This window comes from Amblyomma mixtum, chromosome 9 (genome assembly GCF_055824585.1).
Source record: "Amblyomma mixtum isolate Tamu chromosome 9, ASM5582458v1, whole genome shotgun sequence".
In the NCBI taxonomy this organism is placed as follows: Eukaryota; Metazoa; Arthropoda; class Arachnida; order Ixodida; family Ixodidae; genus Amblyomma; species Amblyomma mixtum.
In genome coordinates, this window is record NC_143020.1 from 13,134,830 (window position 1) to 13,158,875 (window position 24,046).

The 24,046-nt window shown below is 46.6% G+C and overlaps 1 protein-coding gene across 2 annotated transcripts in view; it reads left to right on the forward strand.

The window, feature by feature from the left end:
• Window positions 1-24,046, forward strand: part of Arp6 (Actin-related protein 6) — a 52,488-nt gene that overhangs the window by 8,926 nt on the left and 19,516 nt on the right. For both annotated transcript variants that reach the window (XM_089560918.1, XM_089560919.1), the window contains exons 4-8: window positions 4,864-4,987; window positions 8,282-8,417; window positions 10,953-11,108; window positions 19,032-19,152; window positions 21,783-21,906. In XM_089560918.1, the coding sequence (XP_089417044.1) occupies window positions 4,864-4,987; window positions 8,282-8,417; window positions 10,953-11,108; window positions 19,032-19,152; window positions 21,783-21,906 (661 nt within the window). The remainder of the gene's footprint in view (window positions 1-4,863; window positions 4,988-8,281; window positions 8,418-10,952; window positions 11,109-19,031; window positions 19,153-21,782; window positions 21,907-24,046) is intronic.

Below are 24,046 nucleotides of genomic sequence, written 5' to 3' on the forward strand. Positions count from 1 at the left end.
ATTCCACTCCAACACAAAGGCACTATTCCGATGAGTGAACCCTGAGCAAGATCTTGCAATGTTTTTGGGTTTGTGCCAAGTGAAGTAAGTAAATAAAAAGTCAAATAAACTTCCACAACTGGGATTCAAAGCCTTGGCGCCGTGAACAGATCAGCTTTGCTGGCCACTGCGCTAGAGCACTGTGCGATCGCTGCAGCCGGACATGCCTCGTGTTAAACTCCATCACACTCTTGCGCTGTGCACTGCACATCGTCTTCTTCGTTAACCAACACTACTATCAAACTAATATTCGCGCTTTAGGCTATGTGGTGGTAGCGACAGATGTGCGCTGCATGTGTCGGCGTGGAAAACGCTGTGGCAGATACACGGCGCTAGAACAATACGCGTTGGTGTCGTCAGCATTGCTGCAGAAAAGCGGCACTGGAGCATGGGCCGCCGGCGCACATTGGCTAAATTGGCACTGACGATGAAAAAGTTGAAGGCATGCATAACTGGCTTCCTGGGTCAGTGGACACCTCAATAGTGCCTTCAGGTACATGGCGATGGTGCCTACCTGCAAAAAACTGTGCGTTCAAACAGTATTTCGTGCTTAGCAATGGTAAACCAGCAGACATTTTTTGTTTTGGTAATTCCCGTGTTCCTGTGTCATTAAAGCCCTTCTATGTGTGACATCATGCACACCTGGCCAATTCTTTAACAGCATCACCCTAGTGTTAACAAGTAGCCTCATGGCACTCTGTGACGTAGTGGAGCTGTAAACAGCACACACTTTGCACACATGTGCATATTCTCGCCTGTTTTGCTATCTCACTATGTCACTGGATGCTCTACGGCCGTTTGTATGGTGCTCCGGTGATATTCACTAAAGAATTGGCCGGGTGTACCTTTCCATCCTGTGAACATATTAGCCTTTGTTTTAGCCTGTGCCATTGCTGATTATTCTGACCCTGCAGGAGCGTGGCTTCCCATTGTGTCATTGCATTCAGCTCGCTCTCTAAGTTACTGGGATAACTGTTCTTATAGTGACCGCTCTAGCGTCCAGTGATTCCCATTTTGGTCCAGTGAGAAGCAGAATGGCATATCACAGCACCTAGAGGCCTTGGTCGTTTTGTGACTGGCTGCCATTGGAAGGGCTAGAACTTTTCATGAAGAGGCCCACCTTAGTGTCTTTGTAGGGCGTCGTTACTTAGCTTGTACTTGGGGAGGAGGTCGATGCAAGCACATTCAGGCACCGGAAAAGCTGTGCGGGCCAGCTGTTGTGCGGACAAGCTCCCACCTTAGAGTTTCTATTTAGATCCGTGCTCGGGCAAATGATTACCGGCCTGCCTGTGTGAGGACACGGCTGTTCGAGTTATTTACGGCATGAAGGCTCTCTTTGCAGTTAGTGTTGATTGGTTTTTATTCATTGTGTGGTGCTTATGTGCAAGCTGTTCATTGGGCAACTGTCACATATCATCCCCCTTTTAAAGCGGAAGCTTTACTAGGCCATGTTCCATGAGTTTTGCCGACTCTGTCACTTTGACCTTCAACGACCTTCAGCCGCTCCGGAGGTGCGCTGGCTTGACCGTGTGACTAGCCACGTTATTTGCCACGGTGGTTCCGCCGCCAGCGCGTGCGCTCTCTCCGCCACACATGCGCTCTTCCACTCTTAGACCGCGTTTCCGGAACCCTTCACTACGGCCTCCCTCATAGCCTGAGTTGCTTCGGGACGCTAAACCCCAATAAACCAACCAGAAACCATCAGACTGTGTGACTTGTCGCGCACTTGGGCACGGTTTAAACAGGATCGCATGGCTCTCTCTACTAGGCAGTACACACTTAGCAAACATGGATCCGAGCGAAGCTGGGCCACCTCTGAACGCCACACTAGAGGGCTTTGCAACGTCGTAGGCAAGTGACATGTGACCACCCCGCTGATATCGCCTGCTTTCGCTTTGTATAACTAGTTAAGAAGTGTTAAACATTCAGCAATTTTTTTCAGATATCTGTTCTTTCTTGTCTCTTCTCCTAGATGGAGCCACAGGCATGCTCTTCTGGCCTAGCTCTAGACCCATCCGTCTCTCACTAATCACAGATGCCATCCATTCCAGTAGTTTCCAAGCTGTTGGTTTTCCTCCAGGACCATTTGCAGTGAAACCTCTTTACAAGAGACACTCAAGGAACCCAAGAAAGATGTCTCTTATATCCAAGGTCTCTCGTAACCAAAAATTCTAAAAACACTGAGGAGTTGGACTAGATAAGTTTATCGGACATCAGCATATGAGTGCGTTTAAACACCTTCACGCACATTAACAGGAGATGGTTCACGGTGGCTTAAAAAAGTCCATCATAGTAGTTTGTCTTTTTGTGAGTGCAGAGTGTATTAGCTTCCCTAGAGACAATGATCGCTACTATGTGATATGTGACATCCAGCTGCGGAATGGAACAGATTCAAGCCAAGGGAATGAAAAGTGCAGCACATGGGAATTGGTACGACGTCGGCCGCGTTACGTGAGCGTATCTGGGTTGGCTCTCTTCTAAATAGTGAAGAATTCACTCTAGGGTCCCAAAAAAGTTGTCCTTATCAACCGAATGTCTGTTGTAACCGTGTCTCTTGTATGCGATGTTGTTAACGTGGTGAACATAGGAAAACCAACCAAACCACTTTCAAATGTCTCTTATAACCGAGTGTCTCTTGTAATGAGATTTTACTGGGGGGCTCTAGTGGCACCTTGGAAGAGGTCAAGCTTAGGATTCTACTAACCGAGAGATTTGCACTGCTGGTTGTGGAAACTGAGCCACATTCAGTGGGCCAGAAACCAAGATTCGAGTATAAAGCTGAAGTGGATAGCACCTGAGTGCAATGCACACAGACACAGCCCCTTAAACAGCAGGCTTTTCGTTGCGGTAAAAAAAATTGAGTGCTTAAAATTTTATGTTCTGTCTCTGCCTGTTGCTGCTTTCTCTATCTGCCACTAAGGCGTGCGTTATAGCCCATGTGTCACAGTGAGATGGTAAACTCTGTAATTTAATTAGTAATTTAATTCAACAGCACCGTGTGTGGTGCTGTTGCTCCATTCTGTTGCATAGCACCATTCAACAGCACCAGTAGACGTGCTAAAGCATGTGTTCATGCTTCATTTGGAGGGGATACCTGAGCTTCACCTGATCCATCTTGAAAACGTAGCAGCACGAAAAAACGAGGACAAAATAGACACAGGTACAACAGGACATATGCTGCACTTCCAACTGAATTTTATTGCGGAAACCAAAGAAAGCTTCCTTGTCTCTTCTTGATAATGAACTGGCGTTTTTGGATCATTGCGATTGATTTCCACGGGGACGATAGTAGCGCTGTACTTAAGCTTTGGTTTCCGCAATAAAATTCAGTTGGAAGTGCAGCATATGTCCTGCCGTACCTGTGTCTATTTTGTCCTCGTTTTTTTCGTGCTGCTACGTTTTCAAGATGGATCAATACCAACTGGCCCAAACTTCGGTGCTTTCACCTGATGGGTATGACGCTATAGCTTTAGTGGTTTGGTTTATAGTTTATTGGGGTTTAACGTCCCAAAGCGACTCAGGCTATGAGGGACACCGTAGTGAAGGGCTCCGCAAATTTCCTCCACCTGGGGTTCTTCAATGTGCACTGACATCATCTCACAGTACACAATGTGTTAATGCATGTGTATGCAGAATTTTTCATTCTCTATCTAACATTCATAAATGGCGTTGAGTCCTCATACCACTACCGGTGCAGCAGTTAAGCGATGTGCCACTGCAGTGGCAGGTCACTGTTTTCATCACAGCCATCGGTAGGGATTGTGCCACCCGTATTGCTTGTCCCGAGCAACCTCTCAAGACCAGTCATTGATTTAACTGTGACGCTCCCCCCATTGGCTGCAGCTTGCACGATGCTCCGTACTTACCCAGCTTACCTGTGTAGCTCGGGTAAGCTCAGGTCAGTTTGGAGCACAAGACAGTACAAGATGACAAGATTCTTGCTCTGGGCTAGTACATCTGGAGTAGTGCTTTTGCACTTAAATTAAAAAAAGCAATTTACAATTGCAGTACAAGAACTTTGTCTGTAATGTTAAAGGTGCACTGAGGAGGAATCTGAACTCTCCTTTTTTTCGCTGGAACTCGATCTACACATTCCCAGCATTCTTAGAAACTTCGATTTATTGCCCCGTGCGGCCAATTTCCCTAATTAAATCGGATTAACATCCGGCTCCCGCCTTTTTTTTTTTAATTCCCCGCAGATGGTGGGAGGAGTCGACCAACACGTGGAGTGCCTTTCAGGCAGTCGTGTGGCGGCTTTGTTTTCGCTTTTATTTTGTTTCTTTTAGTTTTCCATGTATAAATAGGTCTAGTCAGGGACTACACAGCTCCAAATTAGGCCCACGGAAATAAAAATACGCCTGGACTCTTTGCTTTCGCCGATCACTACGTATTACTCCGTCGATGGCAGAGCGGCAAGCCGCCGTGGGACAGGGGTGAAAGGTTGGTCGACTCCTCCCACTGTCTGTAGGGAATTAAAAAAAAAAATGCGGGAGCCGGACGTTAATCCGATTTAGTTAGGGAAATCGGCCACACAGGGCAATAATTCACAGTTTCCAAGAACGCTCGGAACGTGTAGATCGAGTTCCAGCGGTAAAAATACGAGTTCAGATTCCTCCTCGGTGCGAATTTAGCACAAAATATAGACAAGGTACTCCATTCTCATATAGTACATGGAGAAAATGATGATTTTAACAATTTGTCTGGTGGAAAAGGTACCATTTGCTGAGCATTAACGAGTACCTCTATTTGCTGCAATCTTGGCAGGTTGCCAGTTGGAGCAGGTGGGTGACTGGGGCGTCCCTTTAATCATTGTTTTCCTCCCAGTGCCGGTTTGAGGAGACGTGCCTGATCCTGACGGAGCCGTACTTCAACTTCACCTCCATCCGGGAGAGCCTGGTGGAGGTGCTCTACGAGGAATACCAGTTCCACTCACTCCTCCTCACCACGGGTGAGTGTTGGCTGTCCGTTGGACTGTTGGTAGTCCGGCTGCGCACAGTTGGAAGGGATCTTTTTTTTTTTTTCTTGCTTAGCTCTTCGGTGCCTCGTGTAAGTGGGCGGTTAACTGAAGCAGGTCACAAGCACTACATTTTTCCAGCACTCTGTGCTAGTAATGCAGTTGCATGAGCTAGTTAGCCATAGAGGACATCATCATCATCATCATCAGCCTGACTACGCCCACTGCAGGGCAAAGGCCTCTCCCATGTCTCCCCAATTAACCCTGTCCTTCTTCGCCAGTTGCGGTCACCGTATCCCCGCAAACTTAATCTCAACCGCCCACCTAACTTTCTGCCGTCCCCTGCTACGCTTGGCTTCTCCTGGAATCCACTCCGTTACCCTTAAGGAACAGCGGTCAACTTGCCTTCGCATTGCATGCCCTGGCCAAGCCTGGTTCGTATTGAGAAACTGCGCTCGAAATGGACTGCTTGATGCTGAACTGAACACTTGGAAGCATTTTCATACTACTCATGCATTGCTGTTTAAAGAGCAACTCTGTGGCTTTTTTTGAACACTTTGGTTTGATAATCATAGGGTAGTGGCCGCTGATCCGGATCATGAGAGGGAAATAACCAGAAGAATAAGAATGGGGTGGAGCGCATATGGCAGGTTCTCTCGGATCACGAATGGCAGTTTACCAATATCCCTCAAGAGAAAAGTATACAACAGCTGTACCCTACCGGTACACGCCTATGGGGCAGAAACGTGGAGGCTAACAAAGAGGGTTCAGCTTAAGTTAAGAACAACGCAGCGAGCTATGGAAAGGAAAATGATAGGTGTAACGTTAACAGATTGGAAGCGGGCAGAGTGGGTGAGGGAACTAACGCGAGTTAATGACATCCTAGTTGAAATCAAGAGGAAGAAATGGGCTTGGGCAGGGCATGTAATGCGAAGGCAAGACAACCGCTGGTCCTTAAGGGTGGCGGAGTGGATTCCAAGAGAAGGCAAACGTAGCAGGGGGCGGCAGAAAGTGGGGATACAGTGGCCGCAACTGGCAAAGGACAGGGTTGATTGGGGAGACATGGCAGAGTCTTTTGCCCTGCAGTGGGCGTAGTCAGGCTGATGATGATGATACATTGCTCTTTAAAGGGCAACTCTGCGGCTTTTTTTGAGCATTTTGGTTTGATAATCACAGTGTATTCTTTAGAGTCGCTTTCCTCTGGTATAAAAACCCGTTTTTAAAAATCTCATCTTGAAAACGGAAACTGAAACCTAAACTGTGTTTCAGCCAAGCTATGACATCATGACATGCCAACCTATTGATGTCACAGGTAATGCCCCAAAACGTAATGTGTGTACGCTGACTGGCTAAACTGGCAACTGTGACAGCATGAGTCATTATTTTTCTGAAATGATCATAAACAAACACAAAATTTTGGCCTTCACCAAACGCAGAGCGAAAATCAACGAGCATGCCAAACTGTGATATCACACACACAAGGTTGCGCGTAGAAATCACCCCAATTGAGGCCATGAAATGGAAAATTTTGAAAGTCATTTGCACTGCACAAAGACATTGCCCAGCTGAAAAATTTGGCACGAATGACCAGAAAACTGCAGCGAATATACCCTGAAAGTTTTCAGTAAAATCCATGGAGGTGCAAAGACACCGTAGACCACTGTTCTTGTCGAGACCGACCAGCACAGCACATGAACATATACCACCAGGATATAGGGAAGTGAAACTGCTCACTACCATAGAAAGCAGGCAGTTCTTTGCTATGTTGCGAAAAAGCACCTCTAGCATTCGTTTTGCTAGGTTCCACCAGGATAATGCCGAGGCAGTCTTACGACTAGTTACATTCATCTCAGGTCATAATGTGACAGGTTTTTCGAGGGGCTAATTATCCCTTTGTCAGTCCGCATCATAGGCAAAGTCCCCCATCTTTTATTTACTGTTGCAAAGGGATGGACCCTAGGCTGTTGGTTTCGGTGGGCTGCTTCTTGTAAGATGGCTGCCGTCCTCATCAACCGAGCTGCGTCCACTGCAGAGCAAAGGCTTCTGCTAAGTGCTGTGACATGCATCCTTGTTGTACAGTAAAATCTCGGCCATACGAATGTCACGGGGTCATGAAAAATATTTGTGTCATCCAAAACGAACAAAATTTGTGTGCAGAATGTACGCAAATCTACTTTTGGCTGGCGAGGTTTACTTTCAGCCGCATGCTTCTTCTACTGTCATTACTCACAGTGCACACTGCATGACTAGGGGTCGTGGCGTCTGTGATGTATGGGTAGCAAGTACTTGGTGCTCGAGGATGCGATCATGGCTTGAGCTTTTGTATTATGCACAGTGGGATGAGGGTTGTTTGCAACATCCAATTTTCTGTCCATTGCATGCAGTTCACTCTGGCCAGGGCATTTTATGAATTCATATTGTCCCGAAATTCATATTGACTAAAATCGTATGATCGAGATTTTAGTGTAGCAGATTTTAACTCCCCTCCTAGGAGCATATAAGTATAGATCTGGCTGTGGAATGAAGTTAGTCCATGGGAGCTCTTGTTAGTAATTTCCTTTTTTTTTAATGACTCCTGTAGTTCTTTGTGATCTCTAACTTTCACACATTCTGTTGATTAAGCTCACCTGTAGCTGCAAACTTTTCCTCGTGCACTTTGTGGAGGTGTGCTTCCTGTGAGATGATGACTTTGGGGCACACATGTGAGATAGGACATTGCGAAATGACTAAAGTATTAAGAACCTAACCACAAGGCTAACTGTTGGAAACAAACAGAGATCAAAGATAGGGAAATGACATCCCTTCTGCTCTTACATTATGCTTCACTACACAGGCCTTCCTAATTTGGGTCTGAGGTAAAGATGTATAGATATCAAATGGCTTACAGGCAACGGAGTATATCTCTTAGTTTGTGCTGTAGAACAAAAGCTAGAGCAAAACACGACACAAGAAAGGTAGACAGGACAACGCGCGTCGTGTTTTGCGCTAGCTTTTGTACGAAGAATAATGCACCAACTAGCCCAGCAACAAGTGTTACTTGAGTATCTTTCCAATACTGTGGGCCCTTTTCTAAGTGTTTCAGCGCGTTGTCCTGTCTACCTTTCTTGTGTCGTGTTTTGCGCTAGCTTTTGTACGAAGAATAATGCAGCAACTAGCCCAGCAACAAGTGCTGTAGAAGCTGCTGTAGAAGCTGAGACTTTCCAAATACTGCGCAGCAGATGTTTGAAATACATATGAGCATTCATGCTTACCCTTCTGGCACCAAGCTGTGGCTTCTCTCCCTCACAGCGGGTGCCCTGAGTGCCCTCAAGTACCGCAGGGAGCACCCCCGGGAGCTGGGCTGTGTGGTGGTGGACAGCGGGTTCTCCTTCACCCACATCGCTCCCTTCCTCAAGGGGAAACTCATCAAGGCAGGCATCCGCAGGTCAGATGTCTACCTCTCCTCCTGAGCTAGACATTCCTTTGAGTGGAGGTCCTTGTCCGGTCACTACACATATTTGGAAGAAAGTTATCATTGCTGTTATTGTTGACCCAATGTCAAAGGAAGGCATCATTTCCAAACATTTGAAAATTATACTCATGCATATTGTCACGTAGTGGTGACTGCAGTCCGGTGAACAGGAAAACAACGAGTGTGTCTTTGAAACGAAACTCTTTATTTGGGCTGACTTGCGCCCGCAAAGAACTGAATCACTCGGCGGCGGCGTAGCAACAAGCGTGCTCGGCCGTCGTCGAACAGAATGCCCGCCACTCTCGGCTGTGCTCTCTTTAAAGTTGATAGCGAACTTTCGAGATAAAGCTTGGAAAGTTACTGGAACACTTTGGAAGAACGCAGAATAGGCTCCTCCTGGATGCAATCAGTCAAGATAAATCTAGGCGCGTCTTGCGTCACAAACGAAGCGATAAAACGGCGTGCCGGCAGCTTTCATGCCAATAGGATGCAGTTGACGAACCATTCTTTGGAAGCCTTTTATTTGTGAACACACTACAGTCAAACTTCGATATTACGAACCTGGATATTATGAATTATTGGCTGCATTGAACTGTTTGTAAATATTTTTGAGAAACATTTACAATTTCTGCCTTATATATTGAATGCGGTTGGCCATGAAACGGATACGTTGGACTCCCAAGTGCCAAACTGTGCCCATTCAGATGGCAGGCGACAGACCTCGCCTCACTGCACGAGTGACTGATATGGTGGTGTGGTAAGTGTTTACGCCAAGGTTTGCACTTTTAGCAGCACGGAACATACGATGGCGTGTACGGTGGTGTCCGACAGTCAGCATCCGTTCACTCCTCTCGCAATGTTAATAGGGCCCTGGAAGCAGCAGTGTGCATGGTTGTAGGCTTCCAGTAACCTTCTTAGAGGTGGTGAAAATGGCGATAGCTTTCGCACTGACATACCGCTTTCCACAGCACGGGTGTGTGACGCGGAGAAGTCACCCTAGCTGGCACTTCAGCTGCCGCCATGGTGCACTTGTGGTGCTGTGCAGAGAAGCCAACCTAACCGGCGATCGATTTTTTACTGCCTCCAGAATTGCCGCAAGCGCCTTCGAAACATTGCTAAAACCTAGGAAAAGGCCTCTCCAGTTCTCTAGTAAGGATCGCCTGAGCTGCTGCCCCTAAAGCATCTAAATTGTGCCACCATTGCGAACGTTTCTGATAAAATTTTTTATTATGAATTTTGGCTAAATCCAAATATTTTACCATTTTTTACCTGTTTAGCCGCCGCGGTGGCTCAGTGGCTATGGTGCTCGGCTGCTGACCCAAAAGACGCGGGTTCGATCCCGGCCGCGGCGGCTAGAATTTCTTTGGAGGAGAAATTCTAGAGGCCCGTGTACTGTGCGATGTCAGTGCACGTTAAAGAACCCCAGGTGGTCGAAATTTCCGGAGCCCTTCACTACGGCGTCTCTCATAGCCTTAGTCGCTTTGGGACGTTAAACCCCACAAAAACCAAAAAATTTTTTACCTGTTTGCTGTAGTGAGATTTCAGTGTACTTATCAGTCATGTTCAGGACCAAGATAAGAGTGGATTAAGAACAAGTATGTACCTAATAATAACTGGAAGTGTACATGCAGTGCAGTGATGTCAAGGAAAAAGCAAAGAGTCCAATTATTTAAGGGTGAAATACCCGCCGCGGTGGCTCAGTGGTTACGGCGCTCGGCTGAGTTGCTTTGGGACGTTAAACCCCCATAAACCAAACCAAACTATCTAAGGCAGAAAGCTGGGCTAGTTGGTGTTTAGATAGAGAGGACATTACTAGCACTAAACAACAGGGATGAGGGAAGAGAAACCAACACAGATGCTAGACATCGGCTGACTTTGTTCTTAGAAAACCATGCAACATAGGCAGTAATGACGGGCCTGAAAAATATCGACAACCAAACCGCATGTGTGGCTGCATCTTTCGATTCAGGAGGTTCGCTTCCTTGGCAGAAAGATAAACATTTGGTTTGCTCACACACAAGTGCCTTTCCACGGGTATAAGAAAGGCTTGCAGTGTCTCTCGCTCTTTCTGGTCCACATTTACAGAAATTACATGTCTGCTCATTAAGGGGGGTGCATTCTTTTTCATCGTCTTTACATCGTTTGCAATGTGCTGCCAAGTGTCCAGATCTTGCTATTACTGTTACAGTAATCTTGTGCTCCATGAGCCAGATGTTGCATCAGCCAAGTTGTAACATTTTACCTTAGAAACCATCATACCTTAGAACTATTTGTCATGTGGCCATGCTATGAAATTTCACTCATGAACGTGATAACAACGGTAGCCTACAGTTTCTGGATGTTCATTTTTTTTCTTTTGTAACTCACACATTTGGTACATGTACCAGCCAAGGTCCAAAAGTGAATCCAGTCTGGGTCCAAGGTCCAGTCTGAGTAAATAAGCGACCAAATGAAGGGACAACAACGACTGTCTGTAGCCTGACGAAGGTGGGGGGGACACTACTGCAGGATCAACCTGGGGGGCAAGGCGCTGACCAACCACCTGAAGGACATCATCTCCTACCGGCAGCTGCACGTCATGGACGAGACGTACGTCATGAACCAGGTGAAGGAGGACGCCTGCTTCGTCTCCACCTCCTTCAACGAGCACATGGCCACCTCCCGGTGGGTACATTGCTACCGCACGTGGCCCAGTTGGAGTGAGGCCTGTGTGTTTGTCAGGGATAACTTGGTGCCAAGCAGATTTGTACACTGCATTGTCAGCTGCAAACACGGCATGAGGAACGAGAATAGAAGATAGCACTGACTTGCTACTAGATTTTTTTATAAACGAAGGCAACGTTTATGGGGAGCACAAGTGAAAACTTGTATGATTGTTTTACGCACTGAGCTAAAGGACCCTTTATCATTTAAAGCAATGGAGGACACGTTAGTAAAGGAAGGCTGTTCTTGCATAGTCCATGAAGTAGATTATACATTGTCTTGGGTTCCCCTTAAACGTTACTTCTGTGCTGTGAATAAATTCAGTTGTAAGACAGCGTCGTCTTCTACATTTCATCCTTGCTCTTTGTTTGCGGCTGACGACTCCCATTTCTGTTTGCGTGTACGGACGCAAGAATTGTGGCTGTTTCCCTGGGGTTTATAATCAGAGGGGAGTCAGACATATTACAACAACAGCTGCGGGAATTTGTTCAGAGGCAACAGCATAACTACTGGCATTGATGTTGCAGTGTGTTAGAACCAAAGACCTCCTCCTGGCCTGCGAGAGTTTTATTCTGGTGTTGTCCAAGTAGTGTTCACAGAAGCCAACGAATAGGGCCACTATGTCTGTGCATACCAAGTAGTGTTCACAGAGGCTAACAGATGGAGCCACTATGTCTGTGCATACCTAGCAGAAACATTGATCGTGGCTGCCTGAGCTGAACTACACAGCACATACAGTGCATTCTGTGTTAGAAAATTGACTGGAAGTTTACCTTTGATTCCCAACTCGGGTGGGCTGTGACTACGTCCTTGACTGTGTGACTGCGACTCTGTTTTGACTGCGTGACTGTGACTGTGTCCTTGACTGAGTGACTGTGACTTCGGTTTTTTTTTTCTTCTGTCTTGATTATGTTTTTATTTTTATGATTTTTATTTTGTGGCCGGCGCTCAGTGCTTTCTTTGACTGTTACGGTGACCATGACTTTGCAGTGACTTGGGTTTTCTCTTTTTTATTACTATTATTTATTTCGCGGACTGCACGCTGTGCTTTGGCTATCTGCCTGCGTCTAACTTATATGACGAGACTTTTGTTTTCTTTTCTTATGAGTTTTTTTTTTGTAATGCTCTGTTTTTCGCTTAATTTTTTTTTCTTCTTTGGAACATTTAGTTATTTTTCATTTATTTTGAATTGGCGTTAAGCCTGGCAAAGCATTGCTGGTCCAGGCATCCTCTCTCTTTCTTTTATGTTTTTTACCTCTTTTTTGAGAGGACCAATAAAAGGGTAAAAGGGTGATGCTAAGTGCTTGCTGCCAGACGGAGTGTTTCCTGCTGCATTCATATTAAAGGGACACTGAGGAGAAATTGAAGTTGACTTGCATTGACAGAATACCAGCTCCTGACTACAAAAACGCCATTCATATTGACAACAAAGCTCCTGTAACATAGAAAAGAGCAAGAACCAAAATACAGGTATCGCCGCCACAGGCCAAACTCGCAAGTACAAGCTTCATGGCGTCATAGAACAAAACAGTGTTGCTAGAACCAATAGTTCTAGCAACACTAGGACACGAGAAGCTACGAATCACTGAGGCGCAGCAAATGCATGCGCAAATCTCTTTGACGTCGCCAGATGGCGCCACGTACCCGATAGCTACGCGCGCTCCTGCAGCGCCGGGACCAATCAGCGCTTGCTCTCAGCGGTATGGGGGCTCCCGGTATGCCGCTAACGGTAACAAGGTCCACGGTATGCTAAGGGCGTCTATTTGCGAGAACTTCGTTGACGACTTCGAGAACGGGATCCATTGTAACGCTGGCAAAACGCCGGTGCAAATGTAAACGAAGCGACGGCCGCAATAGCCGATAGATGCCTTTAACGTGCGGCCGGCGGTAGCTTTCTTTTCGGCTGCTGCTGGGCCGCACTGCTGGCCGCCAGAAATCACGGAGTCTGCGTTACGTCATGTGAATGTCATGTTTCACGTCACTTAGTTCTGTGTCGTCATAGCAGAATCCCAAGTTTGAATCAGAGCGGCGGGAAAAACTATTTCAACTTCGAATCCAAATTTCTTAGACATAAATGCATCTTTCGCTGCCGGCCAAGTGGCAACAAAGCCATGAAATGCCGAACTATCGGATTTTGCTATAAAAAAAATATTAATAGAGCTCTCAGTGTCCCTTTAATGATGAGGTCCTGTGGATGCATCATGATATCACAAATGTTGGCATTGTGTTCGTACTGATCAGTTATTTTGCACTCTGCTCAGTGGGCACTCGAAATCTCTTGGACGTCCTGTGGACGTCCGCAAGACGTCTGTAGAAGTTTGAATGTCCATTGGGCGGCCACTCACTATGGCTTGAGGCCATGATGTCATGTGTGACATCACTACATTCTGATAAATCGTCATAGTGCATTACTTTTGCACCATGCTAGACATCGCTGCATTCTGAAAATTCAGCGCTACGCATGTTACAGCTAGAGTAGAATCCCGGTGTTGTTTTTCAAAGGACCATAGAAAAAAAAACCTACTGAGCCGAGAAACATAGCTGGGAAGCATGCTTGGAAAAAAATGTACATAATTGTCTGCCGCTTTTTTATTATTATTATTTCTAGTGTAGGCTTCTCTATAATTTGCTAGGCTTCGTGGTTCTTGCTAGCGTTTGCATCCACAGAGTGTCCTAAATGCTCTGCGATGGCTCTCCGTCTAGAATTGTGCTTTTAAGCTGCTGGCAACAGTGTCGTCCCTTTGCGTTCAAACTTCAAAGCTCTTGTGTCATTCTAGCTTCATAGACTGGTGTGGACACAACACACTACACTTCGTGAATACGTGTGAGCGCAACACAGGGGGTTACTTTTGTTGGAAGAAACTTTAGGCATCTTAATTTTGTCCTGCAGCTATTCACCATTGCCCGGGAGGTTTGACCCCGCTGTTTGATCATTGCTTATAATGTTTTGAAGAAGTAGACTGTCATAATGCTGGTATGCTGACAATGGCATTGCTGTCGGCAGAAAACAGTTGCTGGTACCTGTGATAGACATCACCAGTGTTATTTTATTGATAGCTTTCTGAACTGACATTAACGCATTATATTTGTAATACAACCTACGCATCTCTATTATATGCAACGCTCATCATTGGCACTGTCAGCCACGTCGTGTTCGTGATGTCTGGGTTTGTAGGCGCAAACTACAGTAGAATCTCGTTAAATCAGACTTTAAGGGGACCGGCAATAATGTCCGAATCAAAGGTCTCAATTCACGAATGGCCCCCTCCAGAATTATGAAATCATAGTAAATTTATTTGTTGAAAACCAGGGCGGCGGTCATCTGCTTTTGAAATGAAAACTGCGTGGCAGTGACGAGTTTTGTGAATAACGTCAGATGCATACTGCATGCACACTTTGGAGATCGTTAACGCAGGACTACTTCAGGATGATAAAGGCATCCACGGCGTCCTCCTTAGTGCGATGTAGTAGCAATAGAGCTTCCTCACAAGCAGCGTCCACTGCACAAACTGCACACAGTATGTGCCTAGCATGCAGTTTTGCCCTAATAAAAGAAAAAGGACTATTCGCACAGACAGAACCAAGAGAAATGTGTAGGTGTCGTACAGAAAATTACAAGACCAGTGATGCAGCAATCAGCGTCCGAAACTGGGCAACACTGTACTCGGCTGGCAGGCCAATGTGCTGCCTGTCCACCATGGTTGTGGTCTGGAGCGAAATTCAGAAAAGGGAAACCGAAACTACCGTATTTACACGATTGTAAGTCGACCCATTTTTCAAAATTTGAAAATCTGAAGTGGGGGGGTCGACTTACAATCGAAACCAAAGCATCGCACTATAAATAAAGGCGAGACAAGCGTGGTTGCATTTTTTGCTACGCGGCTCCGTCGCATCGTTCTTGCCTCCGTGGCTCCGTCGCATCGTTTTTGCTTTGAGCAGCTATGTCAACGCGCAGAACCGGCATCCCCGCCCCGCGCGAGGCGGCCCACTGATGGTGGCTGTCGATAAGCAGCAAACCAGCACCAACCCACTCCCCACACGTGGCCGCAGATTGCGTATGCTGATAAGCGGCGGCGGCCCGATAACGCCTTCGCGTTCTACTCTTGATTTTTTTTTTGTTTACTTTCAACCGCGCACTCGGCGCCGAAGGGAGCGTCGGTAGTTGATGGAAGGGCTGCTGTTCCAATCGTGGCGGCACCCCCCTCCGAACCGCAGCGGCACCAGGGAGTGTCGGTAGCCGACTGAAGAGCCGACGCCGCTCGCGCGTAATTTCTCTCTGGCTCTGACGCATTCAACTACTGTCGGCCGCGTTTCACAAGTTTTTAATGTAGTGCTTCTCATTTGTGCTCCAGGTCTGATAAGCGACCGGCGCTCGTTCGCGGCTACATTCAAGATGTCTGTCATTCTTTATGCCGAAGAAACGAACTGCGCGCCGGGCCGCAAGTTTGACCTTCGCACTGAGTGATACAGGAGTGGCAGCTACAACGAGGCAACATTTTCAGCTGTTCCTCGCGATGTCATGATGTGGCTTTTTGCGAAGTGCAGGATTTCACTGCATGACGATGTTAGAACGACGAGCTGTGGGACTGCAGCAGCGATGACGACATGACGACGGCAGCGCTAGCGAGGACGATGGCGCAAGTGTCGACGGGTAGCCCAGTGACTAAGACATTTTTGTTTTGGAATGTGCCCACGGGCACTCCCACGTGCGGCAGCCGATAGCGGCTGGTGATCAGCGGAGGCCACAGGATAGTACTGTCGCGTTCTAGTTCTACTAATAAAGGCCAAGTTTAAATGACCTCAAGTTTTTTTTTTTTTTCACAATTGTGATGTGGGGGGGTCGACTTACATTCGAGTCGACTTACAATCGTGTAAATACGGTATGTGGCCACGCAATCTTCCGGCGCGGGGCCTTCTGAATGTCGTCAAGCCTGCCACTGCTTGACGTAGAAGGTGCGCGGATGCCTCTCTGACTTGATAATTGGCACGATGCGGGATATTAGCACGATGGCTCGCTGTGTCATTCATACAGCAAGACTGCCTCCGGTAGGGAGCGTGTCAAATTAATGAGTGTCTGACGTCATAAATTTACACGGGTGTTGGCCAGGACCACATCAGCAGTCTGAATTATGCGTATTTCCACATTAATGAGGTTTCACTGTAGTACTGTGCGGAAGGTGACATTCGTATATCCACTCTTATAGGCTAAGCTTAACACCTTAACCACACAAGCAATGACACAAGCAGCAACACCGCGCTCGAGGCTTCCGCCTCACCGCACTTTAGGTCAACAAAGTGCCCCCCTGAATTTTTTAAATTGCTCTGCTGTGTTTCTCAGCACCACATCTGGGTATACATTTATTTGGGCAAGGTGATTTCGAGTGCTGTGAAGATAATCCATTAGACAAAAGTCAGTAGACTGTTATTTTAACACCTGTTGCTGTAAAGGCAGTGTTGTACTGCCTCTGCCTTCAGCTATAGCTTTTGTTATGCTAGCAGTGGCTCAGGCAGGGAATGATGCTCAAGGACAGTGGCTGTGACAGGGGTCAGTTTGGGGTCTGTAAGGGTGATGGTAAAGTGATTTTTTGATTGTTACTACTTGTTTAGAGTGGGGCTTTCAATCGTTTTTGTCATCGGGAAGCCTCCAATGGCTTTCAAAAGGGTCCAAGGAAGATGTATGGCTGCTCAGAAAAATGCCAAGGTTCAGTTAATAAACCCTGGCCGTATAGCAAAACAGTCTGCTGCTGTGAGCAATTGCAGTATGATTAGTCCCAAAACATAGTGCGTAAAGGAAAGGTGGAGGTTCAGCTATGCATGTGTGGATTGTGGTGCTCAGGAATGCAGTGCCCAATACCACTCCAAGCAACTGAAGGTTTCTGCGAAAGCCAGTTTGAGAACCCCTGTTCTAGATTTATGTATCTGAGAGACAATGACAGCTGCTCAAAGTTCTTCAGAGTTTTTGGTAATTTAGAAAATTCTCGGATACAGGAAATCTCCAGCAGTGGTTATGAACAAATTGCTTAGTGTAACAGCGTCTGCTTTGCCGTTGTAGCCATGCTTGCGCAAGCGTGGTCGGCAGACATTTGGCCTGCGCCATTAATTTAGCCAGCCATACCAAGCGAGTTCAAGTTGACATCATGTAAGAAGAAAAATTACCACTGGAAACTCACTCGTTGTGGTTTTTTATTCAGCACGTGTGGGAGTTGCATTAGGATATGCGAAATACTAACTTTCAGCACTGAAAACACCTTAAACACCTTACTTGTGAGGGATATCCATCTTAACATGCATGAAAAGTAGCTAGTGAGCAAATGATGAACTCCGGTCATTTTAAACGGACGGATAATGCGTGAAGTCATTTTGAATGCTTTTGCTTTTTTAACGCCCTGAGACACGGATTACGTTCTACTGTCGAAGAAAATCTAGAAATTTGTGTGTGGATACTTGGAGCCCTTTCTTTCACAGTAATAACATGAGTGGCTCAAAAATTTCAGGAATTCACGCATGCCTGCCGTACACTTCCATGCTCACGGAATTTCAGCGCTTTTTTTTTTTTTAGAAAAACACATTATGCCCTAATTAATCATCTTCATTATCATCCAAAGCTCTGTCTGCAACAAAAAATCAACCGGTGACTCCTTTAGTAAAGCATTTGACACTGTTAGAGAAGAAAGAGGTAACAGCACTAGACAGCACTTCCTAGGACTACTGTAGACCTTCACTATGTCCATCTCTATTCCTTGCTTCGGAAAGGGGACTCTTATTTCTAGACACGAAATGGCTCTGCCATTCTGTCCGGCTGGGATTTCAAGTGTAGTCAGCATCACTGATTTCCTTAAAGCAACGCTAGACTCTTTGAGAACACAACTGTGGATGCCATGCTGTAATTGGTTATGGTCGGGGCTGCTGGATAAACAAAGTTACGCGTAGTTCGCATAACTCATTGAAGTATTAAGCTGAAAGCTGGATGAGTTGAATCAGATTCATGGTGAAGGTATCCCAAAAGACGAGAACGAAAGAAGACATGACACGAATGCTATTTCACAACTAGGTAAATCTTTATTGATGGAACACGGAATATAAACCAACCTCCTGGAAAAATTTTTTAAAAAGAAAGGAACAGAGAAAGTAAGGTTGGAATCATGAAGATCGCTGGGCAAGATATTTAACTGAGGATCAAAGCTGAGTAACAACAACATAGTACACGAAAGAACTAACAGATCAAGACCCCATGCGGAACTAGATTTCTTCTGGTGTTTCTTGGTTGTGACAGTGTTGTTTTCAATATAGTGTACCGTGTTGTTGTTAGTCAGCTTTTATCCTCATTTGAATATCTTGCCTAGCGGTCTTCATGGTTATCTTTTTGGTTCCTACCGTTCCATCTCTCTTCTTTTCTTTTTAGAATATTTTTTCATGAGGTGGTTTTACCTTCCGTGCTCTTACAGTAAAGATTTAGTTGTGAAATAGCCCTCCTGTCATGTCTTCCCTCATCAAAGCCTGCTCATCCTTTTCTGTGATGCGGCTTAGCTACCACTCGCATGCAAACTTTTCGTTACACTTATTGCGCTGCAAGCGCTGTGTTTTTTGAGCTGTAGTAGAAATGCACCGAATATAAAAAGAACAAGACGAGACAAGAGGGTCAAAGCGCATCTTCAGTCTTGTTTCGTCTTGTTCCTTGCACAATCAGTGCATTTCTACTACAGCTAAAAAAATTAAATACCAACTAGCGCCAGTTGTCACATTGTAAGCACTATGTATTATACAGCATTTATGAAGCCAGTTGAGTGCCTCTCTGGTCTCCCAAATATTGTGTGCAGTGTTCAGAATGAGGGTTCAGTGTTTGAGTTGCTCTGGCGTGTTGTTTGTGACTTGTTTCTCTCCCAGGAAGCATGGTCCGGAGAACACAGTTGCCCGGGACTATGTCCTGCCCGACTACACGGTCATCAAGCGAGGCTACGTGCGACCCCTGGAGGAGACGACGGGAAAGCCCAAGGACAACGAGCAGGTCTGGTGGGAGAGGCACTCTGTGTCTGCATGCTCCTTCTGCTGGGCTGCTAATGTTACCATTCGATGGCTGTGGCCTTTTACCCTGGAGTTGGCTGAAACAGGTGTTTTGGCAGACTCTTGTGAATGGCCTCTCAGATATGTGCTCTTAACAGCACCCGCCGCAGTGCCTCAGTGGCTTTGGCACTCGGCTGCTGACAGGAAGGTTGCGGGTGCAATCTCGGCTGCAGTGGCATATTTCGATGGAGGCAAAATTTTAAAAAATGCCAGTGTGCTGCATGATGGCAGTGGACATTGAAGAACCGAGGTTAGTCTATAACTCTTGCTAAGACGAACTCTGTTAAGACAAATTTCTGGATAGGATGCGTAATTTGAGACTACTTGATTACCGTATAAACGCATGTAAGGGCCGCACTTTTTTTTCCAAATTCAGGAGCCAATTTTCGGGGTGCGGCCCATACACGCGATTTAGAAAAAAAAAAATTTTTTTTTAAGCAAAAACACAGCAATCAGGCAATGAACGGCATTTATTCTACGTTCAGTCGACACTCGCGGAGTATTTCGACTCTGAGCTGGTGCTGTGCTCTGGTGCACGCTCATCCCAAAGAAGCCACGCAGCATGTCCGCTGTCAACGCGTAGCCGTTGTACCGCCTTTCCATCACTAGCAGAGCAGTTCGGGAAACTCGCATGGCTCGCCTCGGAAAGCGCGCTTTTTGCAGCTTGTGTTTCTCATTGCACCCTTTTGATATTGCACGGTCATCGGACGCACTTCTCGGCCACGTCGAGTTCCCTGTCCGCCGCACGCTTGCCGCGTTCGAGAGCTAACTCCCAGCCGTGTAGCTGATAAGGTGCTTGCCCATCGTGCTAAAACTGCATTACTCGGTGGCAGCACACGAATGCCACAACAACTACGGCGAACGCGCTAATCCGCCATAAAAGGCTGGAGCTGGTGATACTGATGCCGATTAGATAGCGGGAAGTCGCGGGGGAGAAAAAAATTGACGATGATGATGGCTGCGGCCTCGGGCGCCATCCATGGACGGTTTTTGGAAGCTCTTGTGCGCGTGCTTGGCCTCCGCGATCAAGCGCTCCGCGATCAAGCGCACCGTTGTTCGCAGCCGGAGCCGATCGCGGAGGCGACGGCGCGTGCATTTAGAAGGCTATTCTCGCCTGGGTCATGGAAAGTTTGGGTGCGGCCCTTACACGGATTTATTTTTTTTTAAATATTTCCTTCGGGAAAACGGGGTGCGGCCCATACACGGGTGCGGCCCTTACACGCGTTTATACGGTAGTTTTTCATAGGAGTCAGTGTAAAAATAACCCGTTAAGATCAACTGTTCCATGTGCCCTTTCATAGAGATGAACTTCCGCAACGACTGCGAACCATGGTGACTGTGAACCATGGCGACAGCCCCCACGATGGCACTCACAGTACATCAGCACAGCACTGTCAAAGAAAGAAAAATATGTACTAAATTGTTCATATTCAACTGATGCAGCATATTAGTGTGTTATTGTGGCTCACAGATGGCCAGATATCAGTTCCATGTGGACTTTCTGTGCTGGACAAAAAGGCCTGCTCGTGGAGTTGGCAACAACTGTGCTGCAGAAGGAGCAAGATAAGAGAGATGCACGACTGCAGTGCTACGCACCTTTGACTGCTGCAAGCACGACAGAAAGCAAAAGTCAGCAAAGAAATGCTCGCAGAAATAGCAGTCACTGTGGAAATAGGGAAATGGTTACAAAAGAGAACCATATCACTGTCATTTTCATGTAACATAACCGCAAACTCTACAGCATGGAATTCAGGTTTTGAGTAAGGTTATTTTGAAGATCCTTTGCCACGCTGGTCGTACCTGGATGTGGCCTCCCTTTGGAAGCCCGTTCGATATAAGCAATGCGAGATCTGCAGCAGCTGGATTTGAGTGTGCAGTGCCCTGCACTTGCATGGGCACTGCATGGGCACTGAACATGCACTTGCATGTTCAGGGTGTGTTATGGTTTATATTAGGTTTATTAAGGTTTAATGTCCCAAAGAGACTCAGGCTATGGGGGACGCCGTAGTGAACGGCTCCGGATTTTTACCCCATTTGTTTTGTTGTGATCACTGAAATGTGGTCCGCATAGAGACAGTCCCACTTTTGCCATTTAGGCTCACATGTTTTTTTATTACATGGTAGTTAGAGCATGATAATTCTAAACTTAAAGAGAAGGTGCATATTGTGTCCTTTAAAAAATGAGGACAGAAATTTTTTTTTTTAAATTTAGGGTCTTGACTTACACCACACTTCTCAGTAAATATTACAAGCCTTTACAGACCTGTAGACCTGTATTTTTTGTCATGCTAGGCTTTCCACAAGGCAAGCAACATGGGGATAACATACAAACAATGATAAAAGGGAACCTACTGAAGCTGTCATTGTGAAACTGTATATCTGATTGTTTGGTGCTGTTTAAAGCCAGTCTGCCAAATTTCATCACTCTAAGTTGAAAGACAGAAAAGTTGCCTTTGATCCCCTCATCCGCCTTAATGTTCTCACGCGTGGTTCTCATCTGGACAAGGTGTTGTGCAGTGACTGCCTAGCAATGACTTCCTTTTGGCTCTTCTCTCTTTCACGACTGGCATGCAGCTGATCCGGCTCAACAATGAGCGGTTCATGGTGCCCGAGCTGCTGTTCCATCCGTCGGACATCGGCATTGAGGAGATGGGCATCCCGGAGGCCATCAACTATGTCGTCGAGACACTGCCCAAGGGTGGGTGGTGGCGTCCATTCTCTTCTTCTCTCCGCCATCTTTCTTGCTGGCACCTAACTTTTGACTTTTTTTTTTACTTTTTACTAACCTAACTACTGCGGGGAAGCCACCGTGGCTGCTGACTGTTGTAGTATTTCTACTTGTTATGCTGCGTTACCCAGACCCGGCCAGCTGTAGTTCATAGAAGCTTTGTCCCCTTGGCCTCATGCACCACGAGGAAACCTCAGCGTTCCTCCTCTTCATGTTGCGTCCCCACAAAAACAGCTCTCTCGAATGCTATATTATTCGTGGTTTATCGTAAAATACAAAAAGGAAGGAAGGGGTAGGGTGACACTGTACGCAGTATATGAAAAACAACTCGAAGGGACACTTAGGGTCCGCTTTAAGGGTATGACGCGATATCGTAATGGGTTAATTCGCATACATGCAGAAGCTCATTCTCTACTTAACAGTCACTGATCCCTGGAGTCCTCATGCCCCTTGTGATGCGATGGCAGGTGCTCCCAGCGGTGGGCCTTGTGCTACCTGGGCTGCTCTTCCCGAGCCACGAATCATTAATTTAACTGCCGCCTGCTAACGGTGGGCAGTTTGCTCTCTATCCGGTGGGCAGGTTCTGATGACACCGCAAGGTCACGTGACCTGGGTGGGCCACCTGCCTCCCAGGTTGCTCTCTGGGAGCAACCTGCTAGAGCCATGCTCGTGATTTTTCGCTCACAACGCCGATGACACCGACGCCCGTTTTTAGGGAGAAAGGTGCCTTTAACACTGTTGCATTAAAATATACAAATTTTGGTGAAGATGCAAAGGGGAAAAGGGTTAAAGGGACACTGAGGAGAAATTGAAGTTGGCTTGCATCGACAGAATACCAGCTCCTGATTACAAAAACGCCACTCATACTGACAGCAAAGCTTCTGTAACGTAGAAAAGAGCAAGAACCAAGATACGGGTATCACCGCCACTGGCCAAACTCGCAAGCACAAGCTTCATGACGTCATAGGACAAGACAGTGTTGCTAGAACCAATGCTTCTAGCAACACTGGGACACGAGAAGCCACAAATCACTGTGGCGCAGCAAATGCATGCGCACATCTCCTTGATGTCGCCAGATGGCACCACGTACCCGGCAGCTACGCGCGCGCCTGCAGCATCGGGACCAATCAGCCCCTGCTCACCGGCGGTAGGCGGGCTCCCGGTATTCCGCTAACGCTAACAAGGTACACGGTATGCTAAAGGTGTCTATTTGCGAGAACTTCGTTGACGGCTTCGAGAGTGGGATCCATCGTAACGCTGGCAAAACGCCGGTGCAAACGTAAACGAAGCGACGGTAGCGACGGCCGCAATAGCCGATAGATGCCTTCAACGTGCGGCCGGCGGTCACTTTCTTTTCGGCTGCTGCTAGGCCGCACTGCTGGCCGTCAGAAATCACGGAGTCTGCATTACGTCATGTGCACGTCATGTTCACGTCACTTAGTCCTGTGTCGTTGTAAGAGAGTTCCAAGTTTGAATCGGAGCGGTGGGAAAAACTTTTTCAACTTCGAATCCAAATTTCTTAGAAATAAATGCATCTTTCGCTGCCGGCCAAGTGGCAACAAAGCCATGAAATGCCAAACTATCGGATTTTTCTTTTAAAAAAATATTAATAGAGCTCTCCTCACTGTCCCTTCAATGTGATGAATGGAGGCTTTGCCGTACAGTGACAGTATAGTCAACTCTATGGAATTCAGACTCCAAGGTGACCCGAATTCATTTTGGTATTGCCGACTTCATACTAATGGCAGGCAGCTTTTTCAAATACAGGCGATGTTGATGGGAGCGAAGCGACCATTTGAATAAACTGGATGTTCGAATTAATGGCATTCAAAATGACAAGCTTGCACTGAATGTGCAATTCTGTGAAACAAGTACATCAGAACACTGCTGTTACTGTCTGTGGTGCTGCATTTTTCTGGCAGGTCACCTATGCTGTAGTCTTTTATCCCATGGCAGCATTTGACGGCCTGCATTTAGCTCATACATTTTAGCATCATAGCATGCTATGCTATGCTAGGTGCTATGCTATTCTAAGATGTCAGTGCAGGTATACAGCACTGAGAACATACACGGCAGCAGTTCCAGAAACATTCACGCTAGACGAATACTG